The sequence below is a fragment of the Rosa rugosa genome, chromosome 4 (genome assembly GCF_958449725.1).
Source record: "Rosa rugosa chromosome 4, drRosRugo1.1, whole genome shotgun sequence".
Lineage (NCBI taxonomy): Eukaryota > Viridiplantae > Streptophyta > Magnoliopsida > Rosales > Rosaceae > Rosa > Rosa rugosa.
Genome location: NC_084823.1, coordinates 18,426,200 through 18,453,973, shown reverse-complemented (window position 1 = coordinate 18,453,973; position 27,774 = coordinate 18,426,200). Strand labels below are relative to the sequence as shown.

The 27,774-nt window shown below is 38.3% G+C and overlaps 1 protein-coding gene and 1 pseudogene across 2 annotated transcripts; one reads left to right on the top strand and one right to left on the bottom strand.

Annotated features, from left to right (window-relative positions):
- Nucleotides 1-12,262: 12,262 nt before the first annotated feature.
- Nucleotides 12,263-17,661, top strand: LOC133743454 (YTH domain-containing protein ECT3-like). Of its 2 annotated transcripts, none has more exons than XM_062171396.1 (9): nt 12,263-12,543; nt 12,632-12,693; nt 13,188-13,266; nt 14,259-14,323; nt 14,464-14,829; nt 15,162-15,671; nt 15,970-16,182; nt 16,534-16,707; nt 17,293-17,661. In XM_062171396.1, the coding sequence occupies exons 1-9, from the start codon at nt 12,516-12,518 to the stop codon at nt 17,404-17,406; spliced, it is 1,611 nt and encodes a 536-aa protein (XP_062027380.1). In that variant the 5' UTR covers nt 12,263-12,515; the 3' UTR covers nt 17,407-17,661. The 2 variants fall into 2 exon arrangements, with proteins under 2 accessions (XP_062027380.1, XP_062027379.1); XM_062171395.1 differs by having other exon boundaries at nt 13,188-13,344.
- Nucleotides 17,662-17,793: 132 nt separating this feature from the next.
- Nucleotides 17,794-21,788, bottom strand: LOC133744453 (uncharacterized; annotated as a pseudogene).
- Between the last annotated feature and the right edge of the window lie 5,986 nt (nt 21,789-27,774).

Below are 27,774 nucleotides of genomic sequence, written 5' to 3'. Positions count from 1 at the left end.
TCATCTTGGTGTACACTATCTTTCTCTAGAAGGAACTGATCTCAAATTCTCAGCGATTTAGCTCTAGTTTTGAAATGAATGCAGCTGGGTCAGATTGTACTGAAAACTGAAAAACTGTAGAAAGTTGTTCTCTTGTTCAAAACTCTTTTGGTACCCAATATGGCTGGTTAAGTAGACTCTGAGACACCCACAGAATGTATCTAAAGCTTCTAAAGACCTAGAATTTCAGTCATCCTCTAATACTATAAGGGGAGGTCTTGTAGCTCAATAACATGATGTTTTAAAACAGGATGTTTGGACAACAGTAAAACGAATAAACTCTTAGATCAAGCATGATTTTAATGTTCAAGATATAACCATGGTCTAGCGTAATTCTAACACATCAAAATGAATGAGAAAAGCAAGTTAAAGCAACACGGTACCAACAACAATAGTAACAGGTTTGTAATCTTCAAGAGTTCGTAACAACAACCAAAATAAACACAGTGTTAAGGAAATGATGATACTCACCAAAGACCAACCAAAAAGGTGAGTTTTCTTGAGGGCTTCAACTGGAAAGAGAGCTGAGGGAGTTGATTTGATCGAGCCCAGTTGCAGGCTAAGAAGTTCACTCGATCTCGGACATGCAGAGTGAAACAGAAATTTCTCAATATGTAGAAGAGTTGTTTGAACGTATTGAGCCTAAAAATTGAGGAAAGAAATAGGAACTTGATAGTTCAAGGATCTTACCAACTATTAGTATCAGTCTCAAACAAGATGTAGGGGATTCGGGTAGAGCAAGAGAAGGAATTCAAGCAGAAATCCAGAGTAGGCTCGCTTCTGAATAGCTCCCACTTCGATTGGTGTACAGGTCTCAAAATGACTCCAATGGAGCTGAAATTTGGAGGTCAAATAGAAGAGACAGAGGCGAACAATTTGATGAAAAAAGAATTTTGATCGGAGGTCCCGAACTAGGCATTTCGGGGCACGCAAGCTGACTAATATTCACAGGAACGAGAGAAAGGGTGAGAAGAGAGGGGTGAATGACAATCTCTGGCTTGGATACTCCCTTTTGAAGGCCTGGGATGGTTTTCTAGGAGAGCTTGCCCTTTGCATGGTGGCAACGTGGAATGGAGGAGCTGAACGAGGTTCTCCTTTCTCTCTGCCCAATTTTGACGTGAACAAAAAAAGAAGAAGGCTAGGTTTTGCGTGTGAGGGAGGAAGCTCAACTCGGGGAAAGCAAAAGAATTGAATAAGATAAATCATGGGGTAAGAAAATAGGTTGTAAAAACCAAAATGAGGGGGAAATAAAAGTAGAATAGATAAATACAAGAAAAGTCAAAATTAAAATGTTGGCAAGACTAAATAAGAATTGGGCTTACCAAACTTGTATTTAGATAGAAAAATGGCGAGGTAAGTTTTGTCGGAATTTTGCTCGAGTTTGAAAAATATATATTGAGTAAATAAGTAGTGTTTTTGAAAGTCGGAGGGATGGTTGATGAGTAAGCGTTGGGTAAGGTGAATAGAAATTCCACAAATTGTTAAGGAATAAAGTAAAATAAGAAAATCGTAAATGGATGCACAAGTAGATTTCAAAATTATGCAATGACGCTATCATGAGCTACAAGAACCTTATTGGATCAAGGGAGATGTTCGGGTCAAAGGTCAACTAACTTATTGGGCTAGGTTCACTAGCATACCCGTCTGTTAGGTGTCCAAAGTAAATTATGGACTATAACCTTAAGCTATTTTTGGCCTAAGGCCCAAGCCCAAACTATTTCCAAAAGTCTTTAGCCAAACAAAGGTCGCGAAAAATTATCCCGTCCAAAGGTGACGTTCGGAATTTCACGGGGTCTACAAGGTAGAAAAAGAAAGGGGTAGAGGAAAAAAAAGGTAAATTTAGAACTTTACTGTGAAAATATGGAGAGGAGGTCCAAATAACAATTTAGGAGGTATGAATAGAACTCTCCTTCATGATAACAATTTAGATCCATTATGATATATATAGAATTTTGTGATTATGATAAAGTTTAGCTTAATAATTTTATATTGATTTAGGGTGGTGCTATTCACACACCCATTTTCTCTATTCACACACCTCCTCTATTTATCTATTACTTTAATTTAATTGTTTTTTTTTACAAATTACCCTAACTACCTCTCTTGTAATTATGTTTTTTTTTTTGCTATTTGGCAAGTCAATCATCCCCAAATCTTAAACCCTTATTTTCTTACAGACACAGAGAACTTCAAAACTCTTTGCGATTTTCTCTTTTCTTTTATAGTCATTATATCTCTCTAACATGATACTTTGAAGTTTAATTATGGCAGAACAAGTAACTTTAGATCCATCTTTGGAAAAAAAAAATTACATTTGATTTGCAATGGAGACATGTAAGAAAAATATAAGTTTAGTGATCATTTGAGCCCCTTTGAATTCATCATTCCTGATAAGATTCACATTGAAATTATTTTGTGTATTTCAATCCATTGCTCTCCTCTAAAAATATCAATTTCTTAGAAATTTGGTGGACTAGTTTGTCGGCTGCACCAGGGCTTGTCCCCAAGTTGTGCTGCTATGCTACTGATTTCAATGGTGATGTGCTATAGCAGATGGAAAGAAGACTCCCACGTGATGTACTATAGCAAGGCTTTAGGCCTAAACAATTATGCAATGCTGTGGTCCCACGTTATAGCAGGTGATGTGCTATAGCAGATGATTATGTTGCTACTTCTTTTTTGGTTTTTTTTTTTTTTTTTTTCGATGGTTTGCTATGCTGCGACTTTTCAAGGCTGGCAATGGAAATTTTGAGAGAGCCTTGGGTGATGGAAAAATAAATTTGACCGGGTGGTTCGTGAAATACTTCGAGATTCGAGTTTCGGGTTTTAGAGGAATACAGTGCAGGGATTGACATGTATGTTATTCGGAATTCGGGTTCGAAATTCAGGTATGCTTTTCGGAATTCGGGTTTTGGGTTTCAACAGAATACGGTGCAAGTTCAAGGATTGAACCTGCTCTGATACCAAGTAGAAAATAAGACTTCAAGGTATTTGGAATGCTTCAATAATTTTATTCATCTCCAAAATAGGAGGTATATAAAGAGATACAAGAGTAGTCCAAATAGGAAAACATCTCCTACAATTATACAGAAAACGTAATCTACATCTACAAGGAAAGTAAATATTTACATAATATTCTACATTGTCATGTAGCACACGAGAAGCCCAATGCTAGGTTAAAAGGGGGATGAGAGTTGGGATTGATGGGTAGAAAGAACTAGGTTTTGGAGGTGGCGGCAAAGGGAATACCCAACAGGTTTTCTCATTGATTTCAAGCCAGATTTTCCAGCAACCAACAACAGAAAAGAGAGTAAAGGCTTCGAGACTCAACGGTAAGCAATATAGTGTAAAGAAATATTACCGCTTAGGGGATTAGGTGGTCTTTGAGCTGTGGTTAGTTTGTACATGTTGCTTCTGTTTCTATTTGCATTCTGGGCTTTGCCCACCCCTCTTGTTCAATTGATTATTTCTTTCACCAAAAGAAAAGTCAGATGTGAGATAGCTCCTTGCATATAGGCTTTAATGGAGTAACTTGTAACTTGTAAGTTTGATATAACAGTAGCACAGTATAACTTATCCCAGAAAAAAAAAATCTAAAAAAAAAAAACAATAGCAGAGTATCCCAAATGGTAGAAAAGAAAACAAATAGCATAAAAGATGTTGATTATGTGAAGCAAACAATGTCTTCTTTTTTGGTAGAGATAATATTTTTGATTAATTCATTTTGTAGAACCTCATATATCCATTTCAATTATTCTCACAAGTTGTGGGATATGTGGACAGGAAATTATGAGAACGGTAATGTAACTAAACATTCTCTTGTCTATTACCTAGATGGGGTAAAGCTATGGTATGTTAACATTTCTCATACATCAACTATTTTTACCACTTTAAGGACTCATGTTACCACTTTGAGGACTAATATTACTATTTTGAGGACTCATATGGTAAACTAAGAAAATTTACCACTTTAAGGACTCATGTTACCACTTTGAGGACTAATATTACTATTTTGAGGACTCATGTGGTAACTAAGAAAATTTACCACTTTAAGGACTCATGTTACCACTTTGAGGACTAATATTACTATTTTGAGGACTCAAATTACCACTTTTAAGGCAATTGTATGCATGTCATACGTTAACATTTTGTAGAATTTTCCACCTAGATGTATCTTGTCATTGATAGCAATTAGCAGGTGCCACTCTCAATGTAAAACTTACTTGCTCTTAGATTCATCAAAAGATTACTTTATAGTTTGTTTGTTTTTTTTTTTTATATAAATAAAGTAGGTAGGTAAGTGATTTATGTATGACCTTACATTAATGACAGACCTTACTTAAGAGAGCAACATTTGCTGCATATGTAGTTTCATTTTCGTTGGTGCTAGTTTTTACTTGTCTTTAATCATATGGAATAGATTTATCATACTCGTCTTTTTTTTTTTGTAACAGCTAAAGAAATGTATTGAGGTGTTGTGGGACTCTCTTGATGCCGAAAGAAAAGCAAAGTTGGAAAATGGGCTGGATTATGACCTTGAGAAGTTGATGATTTTGACAAACTGCAACCCTAGTGGTTTCACAGAAACAGTGAAGTCACTATCAGGTGAAAAAGTTGCTTCCATTTGTGAAATGGGATTTGGTTCCTTAATCAATTTGCAATGCACTGACACTATGTCAAAAACTGCATCACACTACACTTTTTAGACAACGAAAAAAAAATTTCCGTTGTGTGATCACTAAAACTGCTTCACACAACAGGTTTAATGAGATTGGCGTTGTATAAGGAGGTCGTACATCAATTTTTTTGGGTCCAAGATTATTGTACAACAATTTTAAGGATTTGTCTGTTGTATGAATGTAAAAAAAATTTCCCCCTCACCTTGCTCAAATTTGGGTCGAAATTTTGACTCACCTTGCACAACAGTATTGTTGTATATGTTGTATGGGAGTAAGTTACAAAATAACATACAACACATTTTTTTGTTTCCGTTGTGCAAGTTTGGAAGAAAATCACATGTACCCCAAAATGTGAGTGAGTAGCCCCAAAAAGACCAATATTTGAGTGAAATGCTGGTACACGATTTAAGCTCCTACAACGGAATGGCTTATTTGTGTTGTCTGAATGAGAAATGCATGTCCCTAACGTCAAAACTGCTACTTTGATTGCACATAGGCGGGAATTTTCCCTCCTTGCTTCCTTAACTCAAATTTAACATGTACATGATCAGACAAGTTAACTTCATACATGCGTTGAAAAAGTTATAAAAAATAAAATTAAAAAAAGCCCGCCTTTAACAACTTGGTTAGGGCCTTAGTAACTTTGTCTCCCCACTCGGCTTGCACAAGTAACTCTGCCTTCAGGCCCCTCTTCTTGTTAGTGTCTATCTCTTAGAAGCCAACCATTTCCTCTCTCATCTCTCCTCACCTGCAAACCAAAAAGGAAGAAACCCAAAGTTTTGATTCTAAGCAACATCACCACGAAGGTAACTCCCTCTTCTCCTTCTCTAGATTTGGTCTCTTCTCTTCCCAAAATTTCTTCAACCGTTGAAACCCTAACTCGCTCTCTCCAACTTATTCGCGACCCCCTCGTACTCCACCGTACTCCGACACAATTCCTGCCTCTACAAAGAACCAAAGAAGTAGTTAGTGAGGAGACGAAGATGAATGAGAGGAAGTAGTTAGCATTCCCCACCTCTCTCTTCTATCTTCTTTCTTTCCAAGCTCCACTCCCCCAATTCCTTCGGATCCCCCAACTCCAAACCCTATTTTTCCCTCCGCCGCCTCCGTTTTCTGCAGCTTTGATCAACACTTGTCTAGGACGAGCCAGTCCTAGACCTTATACGAGATGATGTAAGACGAGCAACACGGGGATTCCAAGTTCGATCTCCGATTGGAATCTCCACAAGAAAGTCCACAAGCTCCTCGAATCGATGCTGTTTCAGCTAGTTTCTGGTGATGTGAAGTTCACGGTGGTGGCCAAGGACGGGTTTTGTTAACTGGTACTTCTCTTGCCTTGAATTTTCATGTTTTTGAAATCGATTGTGTTTTAGGTTTGATTGATTTTCGGTTAAAATGGATTTGGAGATTGGGGACGCTGCCGCGCCATCGTGGACGCCGCCAATTTATTCTTTTTGTCTGGTAAGCCTATTTTCATCACCCCTCCCTCACTCCCCTTGTTGATTGAGGTCTCTGCTTTGATTTGGATTGGGAAAACCCTAATTACTTGCTGTTTAGTTTGGAGCAGTTGAGGCATGAGGAATCTGGATAATAGAAGTTGGATCAGGGAAAGTTGCTGGGTCATTTTGAAATTGGAAATTGGTAAGGACCTTGAACTCTGTTTTGATTATAAGCAGCAGGATATGTGTAATTTTAAACTCTAAGGTCATTCTCTGTTAGTTGGTTGTAGTAGGATCTAGTTGGTTTCTTAGTGCATATGTGTGAGTTCAGTTTGATGAGTCTTTAGCAATGTGAATTAAGCACGTCATGATCTTTTGATTGCTGTTAAGTGCATATCTAAATGTGTGTTTATGGACAAGTTTATATATGAGTTTAATTGTTAAGTTGAGATTGAAGTAGTGACGAGTAAAAGGATGAATGGGAATTAATGCTTCATGAATTGGTAATGAATCAAGTTGTTGACATTAAAAGGATGAATGACTTTACTGCAGATCTTCGAATGTTTGCTTTATGTCAAAATGACTGTTTGTAATTGAATAGAAATAGAGTTTTCAGCCAGCCAACCTAAATCCTGCCAAAGACTATAAATTTTATTAGGGCTGGATGGCTAACTTGTCCCCATTAACCATGTAGTCTACTTTTTTTGATGACACAGAACTCTGGATGAGTTTCCTGGGTATTCAAATACATAGTTGCATAGTTTACAGGATATATAAGGCTACCAAAACTTTTGTGCTTGATTCCTTGTTAAGAATTGTCTGTTTTTTTTTTCCTTAAATATGTTGCTTACATTTCTAAATTTCAATATTAAGTTATAGTTCATGCTCACATGCCTCTTTTGCTCACGTAGGTTGTAGAATCTGAAGCTTTTGATGTACAAGACTGGGAGATAGCTGATGCTTCTACCTTGATTCATCTCATTTATTTTGCAAAGTGCTTAACAAAGGTGATTACCTTGCGTTTTGAGCAGTAGATGTATGATGATTGAAATTGTTAATCATGAGCGAGTAGTTCCAGATATTCTACAAGGGATTTGGATAAGATCATATTACATAATGTTCATCATTGCTTGCTATAGCTGTTGTTGTAACTCAATTTTCCGCTATGGTATGGACCCTGTGGAGATGCCACTTAGACCAAGGGCCTTTTGTTCTAAGTTCATAACTTTTCTTATGAGCCATTTATGTTTTTGCAGTCACTTGTATGTTTATAAGTGCTACTCTCAAGCCAACCAGTACTTTCTTGACTTGCTTTAAATCCCATATGCTTTAAATCTCATCATTGCTTCGAATGTTTGCTTCGAATTGGTAATGTTTGCTCTTAAAGCTTTATGCAAAAGAAAAGGACTTCAAGTTGAGGTAACTAATATTTCTATTTTGTATATAAGCTGCATTTAGGGTGAAAGTTGTAGTATACATGGAAAAAAATTATTAAAAATAGTATATATTGACCATTAATGTGTGATAGATTCCACACATGAGTCAAATTAATCAAACCTGTTCATTTTACTTATTCATACCAATTGAAGTTGTGGGAACTTTACTAGGAAACCTTAATAGATGAATGGCTTTAGGATCTATTAAGGTTTAGGATCATTTTACTTAAGAGAGGTTGGGAGTGGAATGGCTTTAGGATCAAGTTTATTATTTGCTCCAGTTGCTGCTATTCTAGGGACCATTCCATCTCTTCTATTATGATGAATCAGTTGGATGTTGTGAAGTGGGGCTGGCTTTTAGTATTTTCTGATTGCTTGTGTTTTTGTGTTTTTCTGGGTTACTAATTGGTATCTTTTTCTACGTTTGAAAAAAAAAAACACACACACACACACATAAGAACACTTACAGGTAGAGAAGAGTCTCAATCACCTAAGCTTTCCAACCCTATACCTAGAATATCGTCAGTGGTTGAAGTTTGTAATTGAAACAGTCATTTTGAATAGAATATCTTCATATCTTTATTTTTTTCTTTATGTCAGCAAGAGCTTTAATTAATATATCTTGATCTGCCTGACTTTTGAGAAGGAAGAAGATCTAGGTTCGTATTCAAGAGCATCAAACTCTGTTTCTGAGCCTGTGATAGATGTACAACTGAGTGTGAGTGACATGAAAGTGTTATATTATATCGTCTTTTCTTTTCTAGTATATTGCCAACTGATAGTAGTAATAGGAACGTCATATAAGTTAGCAATACTTTCTTACCTTGTCATTCGAAGTTTAAATATTTCCATAACCACTTGAGAGTTACTTGCAGAATTTCATTCAAGCTGTGTGGACTCATGGCTGACAAAATGGGGGACATGCTGCCCCGTGTGCAAGCATGATATGAGAACAAAATCTGTGAATCCTGAGGTAAGAGAGTGGGATGCATCCTCATTATTTAGTGTTCCATAGTTGAGTCTTGTTTAAGTTTTTTGAATATTAAGACTCTGGGACAACCTCTATTATGGTACTTGCAATCCCTAGCTTTCTTGAATTGTGATGTATGGGCCGATAATGAAATGGAAAATATCAAAGTTTGATTGTTACCAGTTTTCTGAAAACGTCTGAAGCTTGCATCTTATTCTTTTAAATCTATTCTATTTCGAACATACATAGGCAACAGCTATAAATCTTGTTTTTGGTCCACTTTTTAGTTAAATGTAGCTGAGGTTGAATGCAAATTGTCAATAGGTTCTGTTGAACATGTTGCTTTGTCTTTCCCAACTCGTTCATGGCACTCCACTAGCTTGGGCATGCTAATATGCGCGTTTCTATTTATGTCGCACTTGAGGAGAAAGCAAAAGTGTCATTTCCTGTGAAAGATGAAATTGAAATAGTGAAGCAGGCTTTGGGGAGTTGGGTAGCATGGCCTAAACACTTGGTCATAAAATCACATGTCAAGGTTAGAACTCAGTATAATTCAACCTAGCTACTTTGATAAAAGTTCATTTGTTTGAAGATATTTACTCTTTAGATATATAGCATATATTTATGATATATACCTTACATTTATTTTCTTATTCTAGAAACATGCCGAGGATAATGTTGAGAAGAAGAAGAAAAGGAAAGAGATATGAGAGGAGAGGTAGCAACCAATTGCAATACACCCAAGCGGATACTGATCAAGTGCAAAATGAGTGGGAGAAGTTTGTTGTCAACACATGTGCATGAGCCATGAAGTAGCGCGCTTGTTGCTGGTCCATTTTTGCTAAGGAAAGCATCTTTCTTTGTGCTTCTCTATTGGTACATTGTCATGCACCATGTGTTGCATGTTTTGGAACAATGAATATCCCAAGTAGATGGGCATGCACTAGAATGCTTTTCTTGTTTAAAATGTTTGGTTCAATGATTAGTGGTTTGGAATGTTTATATTTGATGGTTTGCAATGTTTATATTTGGTATGTAAATGGATCAAATGCACAATTTAATTCAGGAATGGGATATTCAAATAATCAGACAACAGAATAGATATAAGGATAACTGCCCGCTGTCTGAATGGCCAAAAATGGGGACAAATCACACTGCAATCATTCATATATCACATCGGTTTTTAACAAATCACTGTCTTCTAATCTGCACTCACACAACAGAAGCAATTAAACTCTTTTGTTGCAATTTTAATCAGACTACAGAAGAAATTGAATTATGTTGTCCCAATGTTAATCAGACAACATATATAGTCCAAGAACTGAAGTTTGAATATCAGTCAGACAACACACAAAATAAAAGTCTGTTGTTTGAGAAGCTCAACATACAACAGCTTCAAAACTAGCACTGTTGTTTGAAGGCAGCGCCGCAACTGCCGCGCAGCTGCGCATGGCATATGCCGAGCCACTTGCCGAGCCATCTGTCGAGTATCACACAACACGTTTAACACATACACGTTGTCTGTATGTTTCTCAGACAACTGCGTTCCACCGTTGTCTGAATTTTCATCAGACAGCGACTCGATCTACATCGGTGGCACTCCAAATCAGACAACAGTTTCTGTCTGTCGTTTGATAAGTTTTTTGGCATAGTGTGAGCTTAGTAGGCCATTATGTCAATATAGGTTTTTTAGGTACTATAGAATATCAATATATCCCCAAAACATGTGAAATCATACAAGGAACTTGAGTCTCTCCAGAACAGATTTGCAAGTCTCCCATCAACATCAACGCTGAACTTGCACATAAACCCATGATCTTCTATGGCATTCGCATTCATATAGGCAATCCTATGCATCCCTATCAATAAGCTTTGCTCTTCGGTCAGCATCCATCTTATTGAACATATCCTTGGAAGTATATCCAACAAACTCAAATCCACCACTAGTGTTGACAATGTAGTCATACGCACGAGAGGTGCTTATTGAACAACTCCGCATTGCATTAACATGAGCCAAATCTGCGCTGCTGACACATTGATTTGATCGAATGAAGTGAGTCTCCTCTGGCTTTGCTAATTCATGACTGTGACGTTCATCAACTTCCTCATCTGGCTCCACCGTCTCTTGGACCAGTGATTCCTCCATGTTCAATCTTCCGTCTCTGGAACTCATTTAGCAAATAACCTGTTGTCACAAACGAACTCATTTAGCAAAACTTTCGACTTTTAACACTTTCGTTATCGGAAAATTTTCAATTTCCAGTTTCAAGAAACTGGAACGAATTCCACTGCAGATAATAAATTTAAAGCATACCCATTTAACAACAATCACACAAAACACACAAAATTGTAATGCCGATCTAAAAGATCTACTCTTTAGCAATCACACAAAACCCAGAAAAGTTGTAACAAGCGGAAAAATTAGATGAGATTTGTAAAATGTAGAGCAGAAAATTGACGTAGATCGAAAACATTAAAACTAGAGAGTTGAAATTTATAGAAGTTAAGAAGAACTCACTAGGCTAGCTGCTGACTGCGAGTAGACAAAAATTGGGGATCTGAGAAAGAGTTTCGCCGATGTCAACAAATTGGAGTTGAACCCATTCTGGAATTGAAATAGCCTAACATAAATTTGGAGGGAGACGAGAACAATGCCGTTTCATTCGCCGGGATATCCATGGCTACCCATCGGCGATGAAGAATGTCCAGTTACTGCATGAGTTCTCGCTTTAGGATGAGCCTGTGAGCCTGTGATTCCCAAATCTTCTGATTTTTTACTAATAAGTTTAACTGTTTAAAACACAGTTAGTTTTCAACCAAAAGAGAATAGAAGAGCAGGTCATCCGGTTGACATTTTGCACCAGTAGATTTTAAACTTCATATCCAACGGTCCAGAATAAGCTGACGTGCCCAAGTGTCACGGGCCGAACTTTGCAATGCGCAAAGCGGACCGTGCGACACTTGCTAGCAAGCAAGTCAGCCTAGTGAGTACCTTGCAAGGAACAATGAAAGCCACACGATATTAAAATAGTGCTAGTGACAAGCAAGAACACAATTATATGAATGTTGGGGCAACCACGAAGAACAATGAATAATCGAAAGGAAAGATCAGAGAGCAATCTCACGGGGCACAGATGATTGAATAATTCATCTTTTATTGATGGTAAGACGGTAAGGGAGGCAAAAGTACATGTGCTTACATATACTAGTTCCGTAGTCCAAACTATGCCGACTAGGAACCCCTCCCTATAGAGCATATCGGCCTTACATGAACCTGGCAGGAGGAAACATGAAAAAGGCCGAGGAGACTAATTGCTAAATAAAATAAATTACATAATTTGTAAATTACCAAAACATCCCTAGCACGCAAGCAAACCAACCAAAGGCTTAACTAATGACCCTGAACAAGGTTGCTTGCGGCATTACAAGTGCGGCCCCTAACACCAAGCATGGCAAGCTCGGAGCACGGAAGAATTTTCGTTAACAATATGTCAAAAGTTTCAAAGTAACAAGTTTTCAAATTGTCATAGACTTCCGATTTTTTCTTTTTCAAAAAAAGAGAAAAAGAAAAAGAGAAGAATAGAAAAAATTAGAACGTCGGCACTCGTCCCTATCAACGGCTCACAAAGGTTGTTCAATAAAGTAGGAACTAATCATGGCCGTCCAATACACTGTTTATTTCCTCCCAAAGGGCTTACACCATTCAGTACGTCATTGCCGGTTCGGTTCGCTTCCCTCTTCTTCTACTTCACTCCCTTCTGAGCCCAAATTGTGAACCCTAACCCTAACAATTTCGGGCCTCACCGGCTTCAAAACCCGACGCCAGTAGCCGCTGTATGGGTACAACCCCAGCCTTTGGACTCTTCTAAGCCAACACCAGTCACTACAACTACAACTACAACTATTTCCTTCTCATAAACCCTTGGCTCATATTTCTGCTTCAATATTGATCATGGCCGGCGAAAAGAAGATTGAGAAAGGTAATTCTGCTTCTTAATCTTCATGGAAACTGTTACAGTTTCAGTAGGATTCTCGGTTGCTCATGTTTTTCTGGTCTGACTGTATCAGCTGAGCCTGTAGCCACTGTGTTGGCCTCAGATTCTGTTTCCGGATTAGGAGAGCAACAACTGGTATGTTCAAGACGATTAGATTTCGATTTCGATTTCGATTTCGATTATTATGGTAGAATTTTGTAAAATTACAGTAATTGATTTAGCATGATGGTTTACGAGGTCAAGTTTTGGTACTTTTGAGTTTGCTGCTCTTTTGATCAGCTTCAAATTGTGTAATTCTTTTTCTAGTTTTGATGTATTCGTTGAGTAGAATCCAAAAGAAGTAAATAACATTGGGTTTGGTTAGATTCTAGAATCTTTATTTTTATTTTTATTTTTATTTTTTTGGCATACATCTTGGATTCAATGGACCTAGAAGCCTGACAATCTGTTCGGTCCTATGTTGGCTGATTTTTTACAACCCAAACCGACTATTGTGTGTTGACTTAAACTTATAGAGAAACTAGCACCATATATTATATATTATGTTGATGAGGGGCCAAGTTAACAGATAATGTGTGGCTTGTTGCTCTTGAGAATAAAACTGTTCTCCATGTTTCTTTGTACGTCAGGTTTCTGGGAAAGATGGAATACCATATGATGCGATCTCCTCCATGTCTTCTTCGAGGGATGCCACCGACAGCATGAAAGGTGAGACTGATCAAGAGTCGGTTGGAGAGCATGGTGTTTACTATCCACCCACTAGCTGTTACAATTATTATTATCCAGGTCAGATGTCAGAATGGTTTTTTTGTCTTTAAACATGATCTTATTAATGGTATAGAGTTGTGCTCGTTGAAACTCGTGAATTTAGAGGCAAATTCTTTGATTGAAAACTAATTTAGGATTTGTTCGGTTGTTCCTTAATTAATATTATCTTAAAATGTTATTCAGATTAGTCTTTTCATGACGGGTGTAAAATGCTACTTTCTGCCGGAATGTCAGAGTTAGCTTTCGGTTTGTCTTCAACAGAGTAATAATTTTTTATCTGAGCATTACCAATGAGGGGTTTAACTATGCTTTAATCAGGTGTTTAACGAAAGCCTATGGTCGATTATATACAGAAACCAAATTGTTCAATAGAAAGATAGCATTCTTTAAGTTTGCAAGCAACATTATGCCTAGACCGGACCCTAAGTCATCCTCTTTTTAATATCGATCTCTTGCATTGTGCGCACTTATTCTTTTCTGTACTTTCCAATTATGAATTCATATTTGGGGGGTAATATAACTATTGCACACTTTTGGTAAAAAACACCATATGATGTTTGTGACAAGTAGATGCTGTGAAATTATCTATGTACTTGGGACCCTATGCACATTGCTGTCATAATTTGGTAAATTTCCATGGACCAAGTGAGTTTGATTTGACGACTTCTAGGAGGTGGGTTTGGCTGTGATAAAGGGCGTCTTGGCTGTTATTAGTGTTGACTACGGGTGCTAAAGCATTGGAATCTGATTAAAAACTTGAAACCTTTGTTTGAAAGTGGATGCGTTGACGGTTGAATGTACTTTTGCTTTCTGCAGCTTTTTCTAGTAATACATTTTAATTTTGAAATTGTACTTCCTGTTAAAATTGCATACAATTCATCATCTTTCCGATTCACTTTCTAAATGAAATTGCAACTTTCTTGGGTTTTCAGGATATAATGGATCCTATACACAGTTGGACGAACATCGCTATGCAAATGCTAATAATTCACAGGCGGTATGTTCTTTCTTGTTTCTGTCTTAATCAGCTGTTGGAAGTTTGAGATGCATTAAATTCTGTGAATGCATTTCCGGGTCTGTATTAACCATTATTAATTGGAGATGCAACGGTTTTGTTCTTTTCTTGGTGCTTCTCAGGGTGTGCAGTCAGACAATGGTTCAATGGTCTATTATCTCCCCGGCTATAATCCATATGCCCCTGGAACTCTTATGGGTGTTGATGGCCAAGGTGTTGGTCAACAGCAGTATTTTTCTTCCTCAGGTTATATGCAGCCACCTGTTTCGTATGGTTCAGAAGCTATGCCTTGTTATTCATGGGACACAACATTTTCTGGCGATATCTCTACAGCAACAAACTCTGGTTTTGGAAATCTAAAGTCTGGACCAGGTGGTACTGCTTTATCTAGGTCAAGTGGCTTTATGTCGGGCAAAACGAATGGAAATCTTGCTAGCAAATTTTCCAAGTCTTTCCCTTCTACACAACCCATCAAATCATTAAACAAGGTTTGTAAAGAGAAGTAAAGCAACTTTGTTTTGATATATGTCATGTCATTAAAATTTGTTTGGTACATATATTATCAGTGGCCAAATCCAGGAATCGGTTTCTAGTTAGGCAGCTTGCACTAGAGTTATTGTCTTTAATATATGGGACTTATTTGGGGAACCTCAGTTAAACAACTAGTAATGGAATCAGTCATTGAACTCGGGAGAAGTGAATGAGTTAATTTCATAGTTACTTTCAGCATTTATTTCCTCATATATGGCAAGTTTATAACCTATAATTGTTATGCAACCTATATTACACTTTTTTATTTGATTTTAATTTTATTCTACAGGTGCCTCATTTAGGTTCTGATTTCTCAGCCAGTCTTTTGAAGGGATACCCCTCAACTGGAAGGTTCTCATCATTCACTAACCAGAAGGGTCTGTTTCCTAATGGTCAAACAAACTACAAATCTAATGGGAGGATATTAAATGGAAACGACAGATTCAAGTCAAGGGAAAAATATAACAGAAATGAGGATTTTGAATCTTCAACTGAGTTGACACGTGGTCCAAGATCTCGCAACAAGATTACTCCTTCAGACTCATCAGTTGAGAAGGAAGTATTGGGATTTACAGTCAGTAGAGATAAATACAACCTACCAGATTTTCAGACTGATTATGAAAGTGCGAAGTTCTATGTCATTAAGTCTTACAGTGAAGATGATGTCCATAAGAGCATTAAATATGATGTTTGGGCCAGCACTCCGAATGGCAATAAGAAACTGGATGTAGCATTTCGTGATGCTGAAGCAAAATCGAGTGAGACAGGCACACGGTGTCCTATCTTCCTATTTTTCTCGGTAATAATTCACAAAAGAGTTGATATGGATTCACATGTGTTAGTTTTCTTGTTTTTCAAATGATTCGCCTGTTTTGAGTTTGCCGAATGCTAAATATTTGATAGCTGCTCTGGAAAATCCACTTAATATTAGAAACATCTAGCAATGTTTTAATTATCTAAACGATCATTGTTGGTTTTGTTAAGTTCAAGGTGAAAGAACATTTACACATTGATTTCTGTCAATCTGTTATTGTTTTTTTTTTTTTTGACATATCCCGTCCATATAATAAAATTTCAATTTTAATTTTCGTTTACAGGTGAATGGAAGTGGGCAGTTTGTAGGCCTGGCCGAGATGATTGGGGAGGTAGATTTCAACAAAGATATGGACTTCTGGCAAGTTGACAAGTGGAGTGGGTTCTTCCCAGTTAAATGGCATATAATAAAGGACATACCTAACACTCAGTTGCGGCATATTATCCTTGAAAACAATGATAACAGACCTGTAACTTTTACCCGGGACACTCAAGAGGTACTACCTTTTATTTTCTAAGTTTTTTTTTTTCTTATTTGAAGCTTACTGCTTATATTCTTTTTTGGAATGCATGTGATTCCAAAAAAGAATATATATAAGTAGTAAGTTCTTCTTTTGGAGTCTACCGTGTGATTAGTGTTTCATCTCTTTGTATTTTCCTATTGAACTATCATGGATATTGACGTCAACTCTGTTAAGTCAATAGTCATTTGCTCCCCCGGGAAAGTGATGTCTAGAACATGTCCTTTCCATTTTCCTTTTTTACTATGTTGGATGTCAGAGGGTTCTCTGATCTATTTTTCAAAGACGTGTTTTACAGAGGATGTTTGAATGTATAATTATTTGCAGATTGGACTGAAGCAAGGTTTGGAAATGCTGAACATATTCAAAACTTATGCACCCAGATCATCTTTGTTAGATGATTTCAATTTCTATGAAAATCGAGAAAAGTCTCTACAAGCCAAAAGGAGCAGTAAACCTGCGACTTTAAAGATTGAAACTTACGATGATGGTGATATCCCTGTAAGTTTTTATTCTTTCTTTCTATCTGTTACTTTTTTCTTTTTGGTGATTCTTCTATAGCACATAATCTGTTATACCACCCTTGGAAGTTTCTTATAGAGCTCTAAACATGTAAACTATACTTGCTTTTGGGGGCTGTGCAATTATTATTAAGTGAATTTGTAGTTTGGTACCAAATAATTACTTTTCTTGCTTTCAAGTGGCGGCCATTATAGTTTAATTCATTTTGTTAGTGACAACTGGGCTTTGACCAATATGCTTTCCTCACTTTCAGTAAAAGAGTAATCAGAAGTTTTGTTATTCTGTGGAATTTTAGGACAGGGCGAACAAAAGATTCTGTTAATAATCTTCGATTGCCAGTAGCTCTGCCTTCTGCCTTCTTAGTAGCTCATGCACAGTAGCAGCCATTTTTTATGTTACTTCCCCCCCCCCCAGGACATAAATGTCATTCCAACCAATCAGAAAGCCCTTTTTACAACCAAAATCAAATATAGATTAATCTCATCATAATAGGAAGAAAAAATAAAAGGCATCGCAAGGACCAATTTCTGCCCTTTTTGACTTAAATTTATGAACGTTTTGCAGGAGCATATGAGTGCCGTAGGGGAAGACCTTGAATCTGAATCAGGTGGGATTGGGATGACTTCTGACCGAACATCTCTCATTTCACTTGCTAAAAATCTCTCTCTCAATGCTTGACCATGAACAGCAATGCTTTCAGAACTAGAGCCACTTTATGAGATAGGTCTGGCTTTTAGGTTGCCTGGTTTTATTATTGTTTTCTCCTTTCTTTTGTTTTTCCCCCTATCTTTTCATTCTCTAGCTCTTCTTCAATTTGTCATTTTAAATTCTTTGTGTTTTTGGGTCATTAGTTGGTGAGCAGTGAGTTGTGGTTGAATCTCTTGTGAACATTTGGTGTTTGGTAGTAATAAATTCTCTTTTTTCTTCCCCCCATTGCATGACAAGTTTGTGAGCCATGTGTGATTTATAAACAATTTTTTTATTTTATTTTTCATGTTTAACTTTACCTCGGCATTCATAGGTTGACAAAAGTAATTGGACAATTTTAAGTTTTTGGAACAACCTTTGCAAGTCTTGTTGGCAAATTATTAGTCAGCAAAAGTAATTAAACCAATTTTCTGTTTCAATGTCATTAAACAAAGTTAATTTGTTTATGAACTTCACTGTTGTCGACAAAAGTAGTTAGACAAATTTATTTCTTTTAAAGAACATGATTTCATTTCTTGATGAGGAATCTGCCGATGACAGAAATTGGGGCCTTTCCATTTTTGAAGCCATTATGTATTAATTTTAGCAATATGTAAAGCCTGGAGAACTCCAATTGCACCAAGAAAGAGAGATGTGTAAAGCCGAAAGCACTGATTCACCAATGTTTTAAGAACATGGGTCAACTGAGACGATACAGAATAAAGGAAGAGCAGCAAACACAGTTTCATAACATAAAGATATAGAAGAGGAATCAACAAAGAGCAAGCCAGGAGTGATGAACTTAAGCAGGCAGTACCAAATCTCTCATTTCAGGAGAGTCTTCACAATTGATTTCACATTCAACTTTTTGAGGTCTGTATAGGACTGCCCACACCCAACAAACATGACTGGGGCTCCAGATATGTAAACCATGGACAGTGCAGCTCCAACCTATAAAGATACATGATTCAGTTATTCACCATTTCAAGTATAATCTAAGCAAAGAAAGAAGGCACAAACAAATATCCAAAACCATTTGCAGTTTGCTTACCTTATCGTCAATAGTATCAAACTTAGTGAGTAATATTCCATCTATCAATCTGGGGCTGGGTGAAGGTGAGAGATCAGCCAGTTTCTGCAGGAGGGTGGCTTTAGTAACCAAACATTGAGAAAACAATGATACAGAAAACAACATAAATTGGAATTAAAAAAAGGGTTAAATACTGCTTACTCCCTATATTTATAGGGTTTCATCGTTTCAGTCCCTGACATTTGAATTTCACCTAAAAAGTCCCTGAATTCCCAATTTCCTCCCAATTAGTCCCTGCCGTCAAGCATCCGTCAAAAACTCCGTTATCTTCCCCTAAAAAGTCTATTATACCCTCAATTACTTAAAAAAAAATAAAAAATTCTTCCTATCTTTTTTTATTTTTATTTTATTTATTATTTTTTTTACCTCTTCTTCTTCGGGCTCTCTCACCTCCTTCTATTCATCTCCACATCAAGATGGTTCCAATCCACAGACCTTCAAGAGGTGAAATGTAAAAAAGAAATAAAAGAGAGAGAGAAAAAATAAATTAAAAAAAAAAAAGTAAGTGAGGGCATGATAGACATTTTCGGCAACTTTAACAGAAAATTTTGACGGCAGGGACTAATTCGGAGGAAATTGAGAGTTCAGGGACTTTTTAGGTGAAATTCAAAGGTCAGGGACTGAAACGATGAAACCTTATAAGTATAGGGAGTAAACAGTATTTAATCCTTAAAAAAAAGAAAAACCTGATTAAACTTTGAAAGTTGATCAACAGCATCATTCCCAACCAATGCCTCTCCAACAAACAAGACAAGATCTGGATTGTTAATGTAGATAAGCTTTGACAGTGCCCTCATTAATGGTTCATTATCCTGAAAGGCACAATAGGAGATAACTTTAGGAAAAAGACATCAACAAGTTACACATAGCTAGGAATGAGCAAACGGGAGCGGGGTACCTGCGGGTTTTCCCAACATTTGTCAAGCGGGGGTGGGGGCGGGGTTCCCCATCACATTTGCGGGGGCGGGGGCGGGGTTTCCCATTACCCATGCGGGTTCTCCATTTTTTTTTTTTTTTGAACCGGGGCATTTTTATAATTGTTCTTATTCCTCATGAGGATCCGACAGTTGGATCTTCGTATAATTGTGAAAAGACGATTCAAAAGGAGATCCGTGAGGATTCGACTGTTTGATCGTCGTATAATTTTGTGAGGATGATTCTAAAGGCTATCCGGGACAATCCAACCGTTGGATCTTCGTATAATTTTGAGAGGATGATCTTAAGGGCGATCCGTGAGGATCCAACCGTTGGATCGTCATATAATTTTGTGAGGATGATTCTAAGGGAAATCTGAGACGATCCAACCGTTGGATCTTCGTATAATTTTGAGAGGATGAACCTAAGGGCGATTCGTGAGGATCTGACCGTTGGATCATCGTATAAATCGGTAAAGATGATCCTCTAGGTGATCCGTGAGGATCCGACCATTGGATCGTCATATAATTGTGATTTGTGATTATTTTTTGTCAAAAAAGGAAAGGAAAAAAATCTAAAAATATAGAAAATAGAAAATTCTAAAATAGAAAAACAAAAAAGTTCATATATCCCCAGATTGCCAAAATAGAGAAAATGGCAAATGCGGGGGCGGGGTGGGGAATCCCCCATTTGAAAATATCCCCAGATGGGGAACGGGGGCGCGGGGGAAATTTGGGGCGGGGGCGGGGGCGGGGATGGGGGGGCGCAGGGGTGGGGGAATCCCCGTTTGCTCATTCTTACACATAGCCCCAGTAACAAGTGTAGTTGGCAATTGAAAGTACTTCAGTAGGTAACTTTAGGCAGACTTGAAACAACAAACGCAGTGAAAGGACTAGATAACAAACTACAATTATAGACATATGTTTGCTCAACCATTGCAATATAGAACCAAATAACACAGTACCTGCATTCGACCAGATGTACGTATCAACAAGAACCACATCAGAACCATTCAGTGTGGCCTCCTGGATTGCTTCCTTAGCAACAACAGCAGGATCTTTCTCAGATCCCTTTTCAAAAATAGGGATCTGATACAGAAAATTGGATACAAGTTAATTATTTAGACTGAAATAGTATTATAATTAACTTTATCCTCTGAAACTAAAATCTACCCTAAATGTCATACCTGGAGTCTACGTGCATGAGTACGCAGTTGCTCACCAGCCCCTGATCGGAATGTATCACAGGCAGCCATCATAACACTAACGTCCTGATGCTGCTGAAGCCAATAAGCAACCTGGGAAGAGCAACATGTCAATAACCATTTGTGTATAGAGGCATTCAATAATGTCAAAAAATGGATTTAGCTCAACCTTGGCCAAATTAGTAGATTTCCCGACTCCATTGACACCAACAAAAACAACAACATAAGGTTTCCTTTGCTCCTTGGCAGCATGCACGTCCCTCAGTATATCAATAGAGCGCCTAGGGGTTAATATACGAACAAGAGCTTCTTCCATTGCTGCCTGCAGTTATGTTTACAGATGTTAGTCTTCCAACTTATCAAAACTAGGAGAACCAAGCTCATAGATGAAAATTGGAGGAATGAAAAGTTGACAGACCTGAACAGTAGAAGATATTCTTGTAAATAATGAACACAACTTTTTACCCTCGAGACTAGCTGCCACTGATTCACAAAGCTTCTCAGCTATCTCCTCAGCCTAAGAATGGAACAGCACAGAAAGCAAATTAGATGGCTTTGAAATCATTGTAGCAGTACTGAACACAGCTGTAGCTGCTGTACCATAAATAGAAAAGATTGAAAATTACTCATAAACAAACTTCAGCATAAAGACTGGGAAAGTGCTATGTAAAAGTCTAGAAGAACTTACCACATTCTTGGTCATGAGCCTATCCTTCAGAGCTTATAAAGCTGGTTCCAGATCTGACCTCTCCAAGTTTCCCTTGCCTGCAATACTGAATACAAACAACAAAAAGATGCATAAAATTTGTTGTGTATTTCCTCCCCCACAAACCTTTTCAGTTATAAACTGTCAAGTAGACTATTCACAATGCCATCCCCAATATATAGAACAAATTGTTTTGATTTGGTGATGGAGCAACGAATGCCATTTCCAATTCGAAATTTAATAAACTATAATCATACAAAATTACGATTTCTGACCCTAAAAGATTAGAATTTTTATGCTCTCCTTCACCTTGCAAGGATTCAGTTATATATTCTGTAGAATCAAGGTTCTGTATAAAGATATTAAGAACTAATAAGCTCTTTAATACAGTAGACTAAATTCAGATAAATCTAATTCCATGTCATTTTCCATATCACCTTGTTGTATGTTGATATCATGCATATACACAATTAATCTAAACCATTAAATGTTATAAAATCTAATGGCTTATAAGGAGTGTCAAAATTATGTAAAATAGAGTGTCCCATGATCCGGACCCTATATATAGAGCGGTTGCCATCAAACATTGATTAATGAAACTGTAGAATACAAGGAGAAGAGATGGGGGGGGGGGGGGGGGGGGAGGACATTGAGCCTAAACTCTTGATTACAAACTTTCACTCTCTTTAATTTGGGTAGGATTAATTGGAATCGGATACATGCATCGTATCAAATCAGATAGATCAATTTCATTTCAATCATGCCACCCCAAATTGAGTGAGTGGGACGAGATTTTAGTTAATTTCAACAAAGAATCTCGAAAAGAAAGAAGCATATTCACATTAAGAAGAATGATTTGAATATTGAAAATTGGTATTCAAATAGGCTTCTTAATGATGGAATAAATCATAATTTACTCTTTTGGATATATTAGGATTCTCAAGCAAAATCTTGATTGGGATTCCAAATACATATTTGCTTGATATTCTTTAGTATCTAGAAATCTATTTCCGATTTTTATTTAATGAGGTTTAATTAGGTTTCCTAGTTTTAGTCTAAAGTAAATTATTCTTTTTGTTTTCTAATTGTAAGTCACCTCTTAGATTGTAATTTTCATTCAAGTTATCAATAAAAAAATCAAATATTAGAGAAGTTTCTCTATGTTTCTTACGGCTGCACCCGTAATTGCTAGTGGATTCTAGTTCATCTCATATGGCTTTCGACGTTTGACGGAGCCTCTTGTTGTCGTGTTCACGCTTCCACCATTATTTGGTATCAGAGCGAGTATAGCCCGCTCCTTAGCAGAGGACAATCCAAGGGAGAAGTTCACTACCGCCAACCTCAACGACGCTGGTTGTAGAGTATCTATCAAAGTTTCGTTGAAGAGGAACATGCCGAGGGATTCGCCCTAGGATAACTTCATCAATCCAAAAAAAGAAAAAAAAGAAACATGGAACGTTGGATATTCACAACGCCAGATTATGACGACTTCCGAACAACATGTATTATCAAAGACAAGGTATACTCGGTGATAATTGACAGTGGTCTACGAGAGAACTTTGTAGCAAACAAAGTTGTAGATTATTTTTAATTATGACAGTGAAGCTGAGTGATACATACTGGATTCCATTTGGGAAGAATGAATATGCACAAGTAACAGAGGTTTGTAAAGTTCCCATCTCTATGGAAAAATTTTATAAAGAAGAGATTACTTGTTACGTGATTGACATGGACGACACTTATGTGCTTTTTGGAAGATCATGGCATGAAAGCGTCAATGGTGGTTATTGCAAAGATAACACATATTTATTTAGGTGGGAGTCACACAAAATTAAAATAAAGCCTGGAAGGAAGAACATCAAGAATGACCATCCTGAGGTGTCTGAAAAGAAACATGAAGAAGCCACTTTGAAGATTGAAGAGAAAGTCATTAAAGACAAGGGAGCTGATTCATTCATCACATCGATATCCATGTCATGCAAATTGTGTTCAAGATCAACCCAAGGAGAAGTCAATGTCCATTCCTTTTCAAGTGGTGAAGTTGAAGTTTCAAGATGCTTATTCTAAACTTGTCTACGGTATTAGATTCATGGTGATACCTTTTAAATTTGAGAATGTTGAAGTTGATGGCTTATCATGTTTTATTCCTACTAATGATCGGGCTGCATTCAAGAGGAACTCAAGGTCGAGTTCTTTTCAAGTGGAGGAGACTGATGTATGACGAGATTTTAGCCAATTTCAACAAAGAATCTCGAAAAGAAAGAAGCGTCTTCAAATTAAGAAGAATGATTTGAATATTGAAAACTGGTATTCAAATAGGCTTCTTAATGATGAAATTAATCATAAGTTACTCTTTTGAATATCGGGATTCTCGAGCAAAATCTTGATTGAGATTCTAAATACATATTTGCCTAATATTCTTTAGTATCTAGAATTCTATTTCTGATTTTTATTTAATGAGGTTTAATTAGGTTTCCTAGTTTTAGTCTAAAATAAATTGTTCTTTTTGTTTTCTAATATGTATTAGGTTTATGCTATGTGCCCTATATAAGGCACCTCTTAGATTGTAATTTTCATTCAAGTTATCAATAAAAAAAAAAATATTAGAAAAGTTTCTCTATATTTCTTACGGCTGTGCCCGTAATTGCTAGTGGATTCTAGTTCATCTCATATAGCTTTCGACGTTTGACAGAGCCTCTTGCTATCGTGTTCACACTTCCCGCATTACAGAATGTACTAATAATTACACAAAACTTTTAAGGTATAAGATATGTTTGGACCCAAAATGAACATTTTGGCCTGACAAGGCACGTCTTGGAGAAATTGAGCCAATATCAGTGGCTCAAGCTATATATTGTCGACAAGCTCGAAATATATATTTAGAGGCTAAATAAAGCCTACTATGGAAGTATGACAAGTCAACTTTAGCATATTTTCCTACTTCGGCTAGGAAAAACCGAGCTAGACAAGGAAGGAGGGGTGGCAGACTAACCAAATGAAATCGAAATGTGCTGAAACTTTCCAGATCCATTCTAGACAGCCCAAGGATCATTTCTTATGAAGAGTACAAGAACTTTTGTTGAGTGGAAGGCCTTCAAACAATCAGCCCAATTTTCTACAGAAGCAAAACTGGAAAACTGGACCTGTAAGAGGTCCAGCAGCATTTTCGGCCCAACCACATGGAATAAAAATCTGAAATTTTACCAGGGTGATCTACACTCATAGTGGAACATTTCATATGAAGAAGTCGAAGGAATATAATGAAGTCTTGTTGGAGAAATAATTGAAGGAATAAAGGGACAGAAACTGACCTAAAACCAGCTCAATATTCACATGTTCATGTTTCCTACCCACATGAAGAAAGCTAGATGCTTTTCTTCTTTTCCTTGGATATATTTTTCAAGACAATCTCTTTAATAGATCATCATCACTTCCATGTTGTTGCACCTTCATGCCTTGCTTTCATTTCATCATTTCTCTATCTTTTCCATATTTTACAAATCACTTTCATATTCCACTTTCATTATTTTTCTTCCACTCATCATTTCACTCTTCTTTTTCTTCCCTATATAAACACATTCTCTTCTCATTCTAAAACACACATTCACATTCACATTCAACAACAACATCTCTAAGATGATCTAAGTTCTCTCTAGAGCAAACCTCTCTAAGAGCAACTCCTCTCCTTCTCTTTCTCTTACTGGTGATCATACTCCTAGTCCTAGTCTTCTCAGAAGCCGACTTTCAGTGCCACCAAACCCTCTGTCAACGTGCTTCGGTCCTAGTCTCCTCGGGAGCCGACGGTAGTGCCGCGACCACAACAGTTACAGAACCAGCCAAGCAAGGGTAACGCCCTAGCAACCCAGCCAAGCTAAAGTCACGCTTTAGCAAGTTCTCCTCACTTCCCGGTGGTTCTCGCTCTGCTCGATCTACAACATCGAGTATCGATTTGGTGATTTTCAAGAAGCTCAGCAAAAGTCCTCGCCACGAGGCACAAAGAATCCCACGACGAGGTTGGTGCTCTCCTCGTCCACAATTGCTTGAAAGAAGTCAGGTCAAGGGACACCCCCGACGACCGCACCCGAACGGTGCTGGCACGCCCGCGCAGAAAAGAGACTGTTGACCAGCTGCAGCAAAATTGGAGCCAAACATTTTGGCACGCCCAGTGGGACATACTGTGAGCTGTAAATCACACCACTATTAAGAAGTTGAGGTTAGTAAGGGGTTGTGAATCATAACGGAATAGGTGAAGTCTCTTTTGTTAATATTGACCTAAACTCCTTATTGGTGCCTAGTTCAGGTCCCTTAAGGTTAAGGGCGGTTTTTATTAACACTTGTTGAACTGTCTTCACACTTATGATCTTTCTCATCTTAGTAAGAATAGCCTATGTGAATTGGTGTCTAGAAAGGGGACAACGTTCATAACAGGTTATTGAATCCAGAAGTGCGTACAAATGGGCCTCAACCACTATGTGGGAGTAGTTCATGCCAAAATGGATTCTGCCTCTTTTGTTCGCCCTCCCCCACCTGGCCATTTCAGTAAGGTTGCCCAAAGGATTTGAAAGAAAGTTTGTGTCTAGGCGACTATACTTGGGCCGCACGTCTAAACCTTGATTCACAGTGTCTTATTGAATTCAGCTACTTTCAATTCAGACTTCCAGAAGCCATTGGGAAGTCAAGCGCAAACCCTTATCAAAAGGTTTACGTTAACTGCCCGAAACATAAGACCTCCAGTTACAGACCGCACTCGCGTGCAGACTGTCGTGGTCTTTTAGAAGAATTAGTAATTCAAAGATTTTCTCTCCACACGCCATCAACAGAGATGACGACCGAACGAGGAGAAGGTCAACAGCCCACTACTGAGGGCGAGGCAGTTCTCACCGCCCAGCCTAATGAGGCCGGAAAAGCGTCTGATACCACCAGGGTGGCTGAGGACGAGGTGAGAGCGGATGTTTTTGTACCCATCCCTATCCCAGAAAACACCAGCCTGGAAGCGCAACTTAACATCATGCGAAAAAACAATAGTACATTCTGGGCAAAGACGGCTAAAAGATTCGAGGAGCAGCGACGGATGTCCAACAATCTAATAACGAAAGTCCAGCTGGAGATGGAGCGCAATGCGGAGCTGTTGCAAGGGCATATAGACCACACGTCACGACAAGCCCAGGAGCAACATGAACAGCTCGTGACCTTGATAAATGCCCAAGCTGCGCAGACTAAGGTCGTTCTCACAGAAGTCGCGGCTATTCGCAGTGAGGGATCCAATACCGCGATCCAAGTTGCCATGCAAAAAACTGAGATGGATCAGGCAAGAGATGTCCTGAATAAGGTGTTAGGGGACCCCAATGCTATTCTAGGGTCCCTCGGCCAGCCTACAGGGTCAGGCAAGTACATACCACCAAATGCTCGAGAAAAAGCAAGCGGCGGCAGTACAGCCACATCCGTTATTGCTGTATCAGTCAGAGGTAAAGAAACTACTGTGGCAACGGGCGGGAAGAACAACGCCGCGTCATCAGTCACGCAAGGAACTAGGACTTTGAAAATCAATGAAGGGGCCTCTGTTGGTCATAGCCAGTTTCCCCAATATGACAGCGACGGAGTTGAATACGTGCACCACGATCCACGTCCAGCAAGCCATTATGGTATTGACCGGGTTGAAAGTCCAGCGAAGGTCACCACAGCCACAAAGGGTTAGCCAGTAGTGGGTTTTATGTCGCAGATGTCAACCCAACACAAAATGACCCATGGAGGCGGCATATCTTTGGTTAATCAGGCTTCACAGGCGCCACCGCTGATCTGGCCAGTTGATGATACAGTGGTTCACCCACCTCCTCCTGATCCAAGATATATAAGGAGAGAGGAGGTAGAAGCAATGATCAGGGCCGCGAACCAGAGGCCTAACCTGGAGGAGGCCTACCAGGGGCCCTTCCCACCGCATATTACACAGACACCTTATCCTAGGGGATATAAGAACATTACGTTCTCTACTTTCTCGGGAGAGGAAGTCGAAAATGCCGCGGCACATTTGGTTAGGTTTCGAGTACAGTGTGGCCAATACCAGAACGATGACAATCTGAAGTGTAACATCTTCGCTACTTCTTTATCGGGGTCTGCCTTCACCTGGTTCACTAAGCTGCAACCGGGATCAGTTGCAAGTTGGCCCGTGATGGAGAAGCTGTTCAAGGAAACCTTCGGGACTATCGAGCCGGAAGTAGATCTGGCTTCACTCACTCAGATGGCTCAGCAGCCAACTGAATCCGCTGTCATGTACCTTCAGCGCTTTCAGATCCAGAAAGGAAAGTTGAACGTGATTCTACCGGAGAAAGAACTGGTAAAGTTGGCAATCAAAGGCTTAGAGCCCCGCCAACGCAAAAAACAGCATGGAAGCATGTTCAACTCTATGGGGGAACTGATCACAGAAGTAGGGAGCTTTGAGCATCTCCT

What these genes read in the sequence shown, in the direction of transcription:
- LOC133743454 (XM_062171395.1), top strand. Translation starts at nt 12,516, where the DNA reads ATGGCCGGCGAAAAGAAGATTGAGAAAG. An exon ending in CCATCAAATCATTAAACAAG is followed by an intron (nt 14,830 to 15,161) that starts GTTTGTAAAGAG and finishes TTTATTCTACAG; the next exon opens with GTGCCTCATTTAGGTTCTGA. An exon ending in ACGATGATGGTGATATCCCT is followed by an intron (nt 16,708 to 17,292) that starts GTAAGTTTTTAT and finishes AACGTTTTGCAG; the next exon opens with GAGCATATGAGTGCCGTAGG.